This window comes from Aythya fuligula, chromosome 2 (genome assembly GCF_009819795.1).
Source record: "Aythya fuligula isolate bAytFul2 chromosome 2, bAytFul2.pri, whole genome shotgun sequence".
NCBI classification, from domain to species: Eukaryota; Metazoa; Chordata; class Aves; order Anseriformes; family Anatidae; genus Aythya; species Aythya fuligula.
In genome coordinates, this window is record NC_045560.1 from 26,972,716 (window position 1) to 26,982,335 (window position 9,620).

A 9,620-nucleotide genomic window follows, 5' to 3' on the forward strand; every position below is an offset into this window, starting at 1 on the left:
AGATATCTGGTGAAAGGATGAAAGGGATCTCAGAATACATGAGACTTAGGCTCTAGGTTTAAGTATCTGGCATATGATTATATAGCATAAAACCACTGAAGAACAATGTCAGGTGCATTCAATTAATGTCTCTGAAATGTTATATACTCAAATAATTCAGATTTGCATTCTGCCCCAAATCTTACACGGCTACATTTAATTTGCTGTTTTCACAGAGTACATTAGCTGTTTGTTGATGGACAAGGATCACTAGATAATAGCATAGCAGCGATTGTCTTTTATCATTAAACTGTTGGACTTTTTACTGGAAACCAAAGCATCATCATAAAATTCAAATAAACATTTCACAAGGATCATCACACAGGATGTATCATATTAAGCCCATCTGAAAAGCAGTTCTCTGAGGTGTGTTTCATAGGCAATTGCTTCCCAAATAGTTTTCCATTAGTGTCAAGATTGAAGCCACAACAAGCGCCTCTAATCTGGTTCCTAAGCTCGATTAGGGAGATGTCTGGATAATAACTCCAATAGCGCTTTTTTCTGCCACTTCCGTGGGAAATATTGACCACTGTTTGGTTTACCGTGGGTCTAATGATCTCTTGATTCATGAACAAAAGTCTTTGTGCTAGCTGATACAATTCACGCAGTCTCAGTGTACCGGGAGGGTGGGATCTCTGCATTAGACATGTACAGGGTGGACATTCAATGCAGACACCTTGTGCCTACACACTCTCACGTAATAATTCACAATGTAACCCATTAATACTATGCAAATACTTCTGCTCTTGTGCCTGAGGCAGAGGAAGATTTTGGCAAAAGCAAGGACATTTTACTTTGCCCTGATGCAGCCGGAGGGCAAGGACCAGGCAGCACAAGGGCAAGATCTGTAACTGCTTCCAGGTCGAGATGTGGCTCTTCCTCCCCTACTTGAGCCTTCTACCTTGCCTTCATGTGAAAAATCAACTCAGAAATCCTTGCTGGGAAGCAGTTTTGCTAATTAGCCATGAAATCCACTAACTTACTGACAAGTCCATAAGTGTACTGTCCGGGTATCTCAGGTCAAAGAAAGATCAAGCCGTCAATTTGTTTCAGAAACAAAGAAAGACAAAAGTAAGCTTGACCTATTAGTCATTTTTTCACTCCCACCCAAACTATTAGGTAAGTCTGAGATAACGTGCTTGAATTCATTAAAGTTTCTAAGGAATGGAGAGGACCAAAATACACATCTTTTCATTTTTCATCTCTTGCACTCTCTTAAGAAAGAAAATCCCTGTAATTCCACAGGTTATGATTACATCCATTTTCATTGGGCTCTGAATTACAGAAGAGAGAAGACTTTTCAGTTCAAACCTATCATACTTATCACAGCTTAGACTCCTCAGTGACAAAACTGACTTCAGAGGAAGCTCTCAGTGTTTCTGTAAAACATAAGCTTCATCGACATGCCTAGGATTGCCTTGCCTGGAGCCATATCTCTGACCTCTCGGTCTGTTGTTACAGTGAACAGAGGCAGCAAGATGAAATAAGACAAGAAAACAGTTTTCCTTAGGGACTCTTCAAAGTTCACGTATCAAAGGGAACACTGCAAAGCTGCAGCACGAAAATCTGACAGCTTGGGTTCCCCAGGGCTGCTGAACGGTGCGACTTTTGCTTGCTCGCTGCTAGGCATGACGAGGAGCGTGCACAGCACTCATGGTAGAAGTGTCAGCAGAGGTACCCCAGCAGGTGCCAGACTCCGTGCCATCCCCAGGCAGGTGTCCCCAAACCCCATCTTCCTCAGCCACCACCTCTGACAGCCCCTGTTGGCCATGGAGGGTCCCTTAGGTACCCAGGTCACATCCTTCCTCCTTTACCTTCTGAGTCCTGCAGGGAGCTGGGAAGAGGCTTGGCCCCTGGCTGTGCTTTGGGGGATACTTTGGGGGCTGGGGAGCATTTGTTTGTCGGGAAGGCCTGGAATTAGCTGTGCCTCTATTTAGCAGCCAAGATGCTGGGTCCCCACAGGGACCAGCTGCATCCACAGCTGTATCCCAATGCCCTGTCCTCAGAGAGGAGGGTTACGGCTGTCAGCAAGGCACCTAGGTGTCCCAGAACCCTGGAACAAACCAAGGGATGGTACAAGGGATGGTACAAGGGAGCTGATTCCAGCAATCTTGCCTTTCTCAGAACAAACACTGCTAGCTCCTGCCAAACTCTGCACAAAGTGCCTTACGGAGGCTGCAGCACAGCCCGGGTGCTGGGGATCCACCAGGGCTGCCTGAAACACCGCTGGCCTCAGGGAAATGGGAACAGCCCTGCAACGGAGAGGAGCAGGAGGAGCTGTCCGAGCCCCTAGGGAAATGCAAAGCTGCTCTATGGGATGGGCGAAGGTAGGGACATAGTTCCAGGGGAGCAAGGTTCCCCCTTTGCCCCCTCAGACCCGCGCTCAATGCTGCCTCAGGAGGCGGCACGGGGGTCCCCAGACCTGGCGGAGCTCGGGGGGCTCCCTGCAACCCCATGCCTGCTGCTCGCCTCACCCGCACCCTATAGCCGCACCCTATAGCCGCACCCTATAGCCGGGGTCCCCGCAGCGGCAGCGGGGTTTTGGGGGAGCTTGGGGGGAGCCGGAGCGGCCCCTCAGAGAGCTGGGGGCGGGGGCTGCTCGCCGGGGCGGGGGCTGTCACGGGGCTGGGACGATAAAAGCGGGGGTAATTGCATTTAGGCAAATGAGGCTGCCTCGGCCCTCCCCGTCCCCGGGTCTATAAAGCGGGGAGCGGCGCCCGCCGACGGCCAATGCGCACGGAGCGCCCGCCCTGCCGCTGCCACCGGTGCGTGAGCCTCGGGAGCCTGTCCGTCCGTCCGTCTGTCCATCCATCCATCCGTCTGTCCGTCCGTCCGTCTGTCCGTCCGTCCGTGTGCGCCTGGACGCGTGGGGCTGCGCTGGGAGGGTGTGTGCGTGCGGTGTGTGCGGGGCTCCGTGCGCGTCCCCTCTGCGTGCGGGGTGGGGGGTAGGGGGGTGGCTGCGTGTGTCCGTGTGTCCCCCCGCCGTCTGTCCGTCTGTCCGGCCGCACCCCGGGGTGCCAAGGGGGAGTGGGTGCCCCCCCTGCCTGCACGTCTGACCCCGGGAGTCTGGATGCTGTGTGGGGTTTGTTTTTTTGGGGTGGGGAGCCTGCCGGTGGGTGTGCGTGTGCCCGGCCCGACGTGCGGGGTGCCCACACACACGGCTCTGTGCCTGCCTTGGCCCTGTGCCCCCCGAGGGGCAGGCGGCCGTCGGGGGTGGGTTGTTGGGGTGTAGGGCTATATGTGCGAGGTGTGTGGGGTTGGAGGGATGCAAGTCCCGGGTGTGGGGGGTTTCAGGGCTGTATGTGCGAGGTGCCCCCGGGCACTCCGGGGCCTCACCCTCTGCCCCCCCAGGACGTCGAGGCGGCGATGAGACTCCCGCTGGCTTTCGCCGTGCTCCTCCTGGCCTCGGCGCGGGCGCTGGCCGACGAAATGGGAGCCCCCGACGATCTCAGCTACTGGGCAGACTGGGCCGACGGCGAGCAGGCAAAGGTGAGCCCCGACGGGATGTATGGACACCTCGGGGGGACCGAGCTGGCTCTGTGTGTCTGTGTGCATGCTGTGAGGCTCAGTGCCGGTGCAACCCCTCGGGGGCTGTGGGTCCAGGGTCCCCACTGATGGCTGCCCGCTGTCACCCCACAGGAGGAGCTGCCACTGCCCCTGGAGCACTTCTTGCAGAGGATGGCGCGGAGACCCCGGCCCCAGCAGTTCTTCGGCCTCATGGGCAAGCGGGATGCTGGTGAGTGGGGTGGGGGTATTGTGGCATGCCTTGCACCGTGCCTCCCTAACCCCTTGCATCTCCCTCCAAAGATTTCATTTCGGTTGCTTGCATGTTTTTAAGTGTCATATAAGACAAACACTCCACACCTAGCAGCACGGTGTAACCCTGGTGCCATGCAGGACTGGGCGTGTGTATGGTCTGTAACATGTCCCCTGCATGAAGTGGGAACTGGTCAATGCCACTCGGGGCCAGCAGATCTAACTTGTGCAGGCTTATCTGAAACAAGGTTTTGTAGTCTATTCAAAGGGAAGCACGGTTGTAAACATCACCTTAATTTTCCCTATAGGGTGGTTTCTGGATTTGATGCTTCAAAGTGTTACAGTAGCATCGTATGTGTATGGCTATTCCTTTTATAACTTTATCCTTTTTTTTTTTTTCTCTTTCCTCTCCTCCTCTAACCAGGATACGGCCAGATCTCTCACAAAAGTAAGTTAAAATGCAAATATTTTAAGTAATTATGAGAAGATATTCAGGTAGATAATAGTGTTTTTCAGGGAATTAAGTAGAAGGTAGTTGAGTTTAGCTGAGGAATGGCAGCGCAGAGGTGGAGAACTGTTCTGCTAAAGGCAGAATACCCCACAGTCAAGTCTCAAACCTTACCTAGTCTGAGCTGCCACGAGCTTAGGGATTTCAAGCCACATTAATGTGTGGATGCTGCAGTTCTCTTTTATTTCTCTGGGGGCTTTCTGTAGCCTTTCTCATCGGCAAGGCAGGCTTACTGCCAGACTTGGAGAGGAACAATTAAGACAGCAAAATCTGGAAGATTACAATAGCAAGCTCCCGAGTCCCTGCGAATGATTCCAGGGGCGAGCCCAAAGGATGGGATGTGAGATGCCGGGTGGGTGCTGCCCATGCTGTCCGGGCATGAATCAGCCCCCGCTCACCGCACAGCCTGGCTGGCCATGTTCTGCCCTACAAACACATCTTGCACTGTTAATAAGCGTGCCTTGCTTTGTTTCTGTGCAACACCGCATGGGAGACGGTGTCAGTAGTGCAGTGCTACCCAGTTGTGCATGGTGACAGTTTACTCTCTAAATATATATGTGAAGATGCTTAGGCAAGCTCTGGAAGACTTAACAAGTGAAAAATATCTTTTTTTTTTTTTTTTTTTTTACTTTGGAAGACCTCCTCTGTCCACAGAGGTCAATAACTGCCCCAGCGCTCTGTTAGTTAGGTTTTATAACTGGGATTATTTATTGGAAGACAAATTAAAGAGTCTGATACAAAGCTCATGCCAAACAGCCTGCTGACTAAAGTAAAAAAATTACAGCCTTCTGAAACTGCTTTGGCTAAAATTAATACCTGTGATGTCTGAAGATCATTTGTCTTGGCTTGTACATAAATTAGACAAGCAAAATTATTTCCAAAGAGAAATTTCTAAGTTTGCCTCAAAGTCAGCTTAGAGAAAGAAGAATGGCTCCTTCTCAGTCCTTACCTGAAACTTCAGCTATCACTATATCCAATATTTGCTGTAGGTCAGAAGTTGGACTAATTTATCCTCTACACATCCAGTGCCTCGAGGAGTACTAATGGGACAGGGAGACAATATCAGAACTCATAAATATTCCAGAAATAGAGCCAGACTGTCTAGCTCAGACATGCACAGACATTGAGCCCCATTGGCTTCATCTCCAGTGTGAGGGCACTGCCTTGTCTGTGGGGAAGATTTTCTTCCACATTACAGGAAAAAAAAGCACCAGTAGGTAAAATAGATGCATCACAGAGATGCAAGCTATGCCGAGATACTGCTTTCTCATGTGTCTGTCCAAATTAATCAGAATTGTACTAGGGGAGGAATAAGAATCAGTTATTGGCCATTGTTTTTCTGCTGTATTTAAAAATAATAATAATAAAGTCCATCCAAGTCAATGATTGATATTCATTCTACATGTTCTGAGAGTGGCATGAAAAACTAGTGTGTGAGATGAACAGTTTGGGAGCCAGTGTCTTCCATGGGAGAGCACATTTTCTTAAAATCCTGCTTATTTAAAATGTATTAAAACAGCCCCAAATATATATTTTTCAGGGCATAAAACAGACTCCTTTGTTGGACTCATGGGCAAAAGATCTTTAAATTCTGGTATGTATATGACTAAGTCTGGTACTCTGCTATACAGCTGCTTAACTCTGTTGCCTCTTTGTTCCCCCCCACTGGATGGCAGAAGCAGTCTTTAGTGGAGACACAGAGTTCTCTGAGAAGGGACCTGGTTTTTCTTTCTGAACCAAAATATGTCAGAGTGCTCTTCACTCCAACACTTGGGGTGGCCAAGCACTGTCATGGTGCACATGAGGTCAGGTGAAGGTCCCGAGGGTACTTGCCTCGCTCCCCCTGTCCTGGCTGGCAGCATGTGCTTCTGGTCCCCAAGGTGCTAAGGCAGAAAACAAGAAATGTTATGGATGCACCTGTACCTTTTTCAGTATCTGGAAAAAATCCAGATACTGAAAACATAAACCTCATTTAAACTTGTAATTGAAATACTGATCTCCTCAGATGAAGGGATACTCTCATCATCTCTGCAGATCATTATTCCTCATAAACTTGGAGCAGGAGGTGAAAGAGCAGAGACCAGCCATTAACACCACCTCAGTTTGCAGGTCAAGCTGCTAAACATTCCCAGCCTCTTCCAGCTTTACCTAAAAATAGCAAAAAGCATTTTAAGCTTTGAATAGATACAATGAATTTCTATTGTTTTCCCATGGCATCCATGTGGGGCAGAATTCTCCTCTCCCTTGCACGATCCCTGAGGGTAGTTGAAGGCTGCCAGGAGCTCCAGCTTCCCTCTGCTACAGGGTTGCAGTGAGGAAATCCCTCGCTGTGAACCATAAAGTGTCAGTTAATTCCCTAGAACAGGAATTAAAAAAAAAAAAAAAAAGGAAAAAAGAAAAGAAAAAAAAAAAACTAATGCCTATTTCATGTCTCTGAAATAGTTCTCGCTGTTTTTGTTAAATGGATGATAAAAGTTAAATTACTAGCTGACACCTTTATATTACTTGGATACATGCTGTGATCTATATTCTGCAATTATGGTTGTCAGTAACTTTTATTTTCAATTAAACCCTGTTCAGACTAGTAATATTGCTCTCTGCATCATTCTGCAAATTGCTATGTATCATGAATAATTTCGTACAATTTTATCTGTGGTGGCAATAGCTATTAAATGCATAATACCTGTAAATATATCTGCTATCATAAAAGTAAATAGCCTGGAAGTAACAGACCAGGTTTGCTTTCCATGGGGATTACATTTACATGAATATGAGGATATAATATACAGCAAATATTTTTAAAAGGCAAAGATTTGACTGCTCTAATTTCAAAATTGCTGGTATAGTTAGGATACTGTTGTGTGGTATTTAAGTATTTATCAGTAACAAAGGGGAATAATGAAGTTTTACCCCATTGGACTATGTAATACTGCCTGACAGGTAAAAATACAATTCACTGCTTTCCTGCCTGATTCCCCGAGAGGGAAATGGTACGAAATTTCTTCTCATCCTCTTGAGAAGAAAGGTGCCAAGGGCTGATCAGGAATAGGTGCAAGGGTAGCTGTCACTTCTAGCTAACCCTCCCCACTGAGTGATGTTTAACTGGGCAGGATTTAGACCTTTCTGTGGCACCATGCCGTGGTTTTCTTCTTGTGCAGAAGCGCTGTGCCTCCTGGCAGTGTGCAGGTGTTTGTACTACCCTGGCAAAGGCTGGTGTGACAACAGGACTCCATAATGCCAGCATCCTTGTCCCTGTTCTGGTGATGCCAGGATGCCACCCCAGGTGGAAAGTGCCGAGTACAGTAAAGATGCCGTAATAATCTGTATTGAGAAAGGAAGCTCAATTCATTTTTTTTCATTAGCCTGATGAAAATTGAAGCCTTCTGAATGTAAATCTGTCACATCTGATCCAACACAGTGCAGAATGCCCCTGGAGAGACGTGCATTTGCTTGCATGCACACACTCTGCCAAAGCCAGGATCCCTCGGGTTTGAAGCAAAGGTGACTCTGGTGACCAGCCACGTCCCACAGAGGTCAGGCTCTGGTGTCCCCTCTCGTGTTAAAAGAGCAAGAAGGAAAGCTGCTAAGCACCAAATTTGTTCCTGAAGACTATTTAAGTGGCAGTTGGCCCACAGGGTAGTCTGGGTTTTTGCCTAGCTCCTGCTTCAGACTTTAATAAAAGGTATCACTGTGTGTATGGGCTGGAGACAGGGAAGCTTTAAACCCAGCAGAGAGCTGCCAGCGCAGGACAGAAGGTGGGAATGGCAGTGTTGAAAGCCTCTGCTCACAGATTGACCAAGCGTTCAGGTCCCGCCTGTTCAATGCAGTACTGGGAGGTGAAGGGGCTCTGAGCTAACGCTACTGCGGGCAGCTCCACAGGCAGAAAGCACTGCTCAGACCTTGGGCAACACAAAGAATCCCACAGTCTAAGGGGCAAGAGCAGCCCAAGGAGCTCAGGGCTGTGCCAGGACCCCACATCACTGCCTGGAAGGTGAGCAGGGGCAGCAGCCTCCAAATGGTGCTTTCCCCATGCACCCACCCATGGGCTGTTGGGGACAGGGTAGGATGCATCCCCATGGGAGCTGCAGCCACCCCATGCTCCGGATGCTGAGGTCACAGAGGCTTCCTTGTACCTGCTGGGGTCTATGCAGGGCTGCATGATGTGCTTCATGCCATTTTGTGCTTTTTTTTTCTTTTTTGCAGGATCCTCTGAAAGGAGCATAGCACAGAATTACGAGCGGAGGCGTAAATGAGACATTCCCGTGCATTATTTATTAAACTTCATTTGTTCCAATGGCCAATGCAGTGTAATATAAACTAACCATTGTATGGAATAATTATTTATTTAACAATAATCGATGGGATTTTTTGTTGTTGTTGTTTTGAGTTAGACATTCAATAAAATGATTATTTTTCATATTGTGGCAGCGATACACGTTGTGTAGGTACATTGCGGTTCTGGAAGGACAGCTCCTTCAAGACCAGCAACCCTGGTGATGTCTCACAACAAAGCACATCGTTTGATATGACCTGTAAAGTTACGTTCACTAAACAGAGAAAAGATTCTTTTGTTCATCAAAAGTGAGTCTATATCAGCTTGACAACCAGTGCAGAACAGAGCTGATGTACAGTCTAGTGCCTCAATTTGTTTTCATGGTTTATAATGTACTGTAATTTCCGTATCAAAAAATATATTTGTATCATTGCAGCATGTTTTATGTTTTGTGACTACGTATCTATATATTTTAAAAAGGGGAGGGAGGGGGGTAAGGCTTGAATGTGAATCTGAGGTCTTCATTTCATAGTCTGGAATTTTATGATAGTAACATTTTAAATAAAAACCACTCTGGGGATTTTGCAACATACTTCATCTGGTGATAGTGATGGCATTATTTCCAGTGTGAGATACGGATCCAAGTAGCAGGGATCTCAGACTAGAAGGACATATCAGTGTAATGGCTTCCTTTTGCTATGATCCTCCTCCTGTGGGTTTGGGGGAAGCTCTGGGAGAGCTGCTGCTGGAGACAGGAGTTCCCAGGGCTGATCGGGGTCACACGAGGTGCCATTTGTTCTCGCCACTATGGGATCCAAGACATGCACTGACTGAATGAGAAGGGCTTGCTCTATCCCCCGGCTCCAAGTGGAACAATTTTCTAGGGATTTCATCCAATATTGTAGGTTTGTTATTTGAAAGCCAAGCTTTTAATAAATTCTTGCCCTCAGATTCACAATAAAAACACCTGTTGACTCAAACCAATTGAATGTGAGAAAAAAAAAAAAAAAAAAAAAAAGAATGTAATCACCTTTTTAATTAAAA

The 9,620-nt window shown here is 47.7% G+C and overlaps 1 protein-coding gene across 2 annotated transcripts; it reads left to right on the forward strand.

Moving 5' to 3' along the window:
* The first annotated feature begins 2,747 nt into the window (after positions 1 to 2,747).
* On the forward strand, positions 2,748 to 9,168 carry TAC1 (tachykinin precursor 1). 2 transcript variants are annotated; one of them, XM_032182667.1, is made up of 6 exons: positions 2,748 to 2,804; positions 3,391 to 3,528; positions 3,679 to 3,775; positions 4,220 to 4,243; positions 5,844 to 5,897; positions 8,507 to 9,168. In XM_032182667.1, exons 2-6 carry the CDS (start codon positions 3,406 to 3,408, stop codon positions 8,554 to 8,556), a joined length of 348 nt encoding a protein of 115 aa, XP_032038558.1. In that variant the 5' UTR covers positions 2,748 to 2,804; positions 3,391 to 3,405; the 3' UTR covers positions 8,557 to 9,168. The 2 variants fall into 2 exon arrangements, with proteins under 2 accessions (XP_032038558.1, XP_032038557.1); XM_032182666.1 differs by lacking the exon at positions 2,748 to 2,804 and adding an exon at positions 2,868 to 2,924.
* The last annotated feature ends 452 nt before the right edge of the window (positions 9,169 to 9,620 follow it).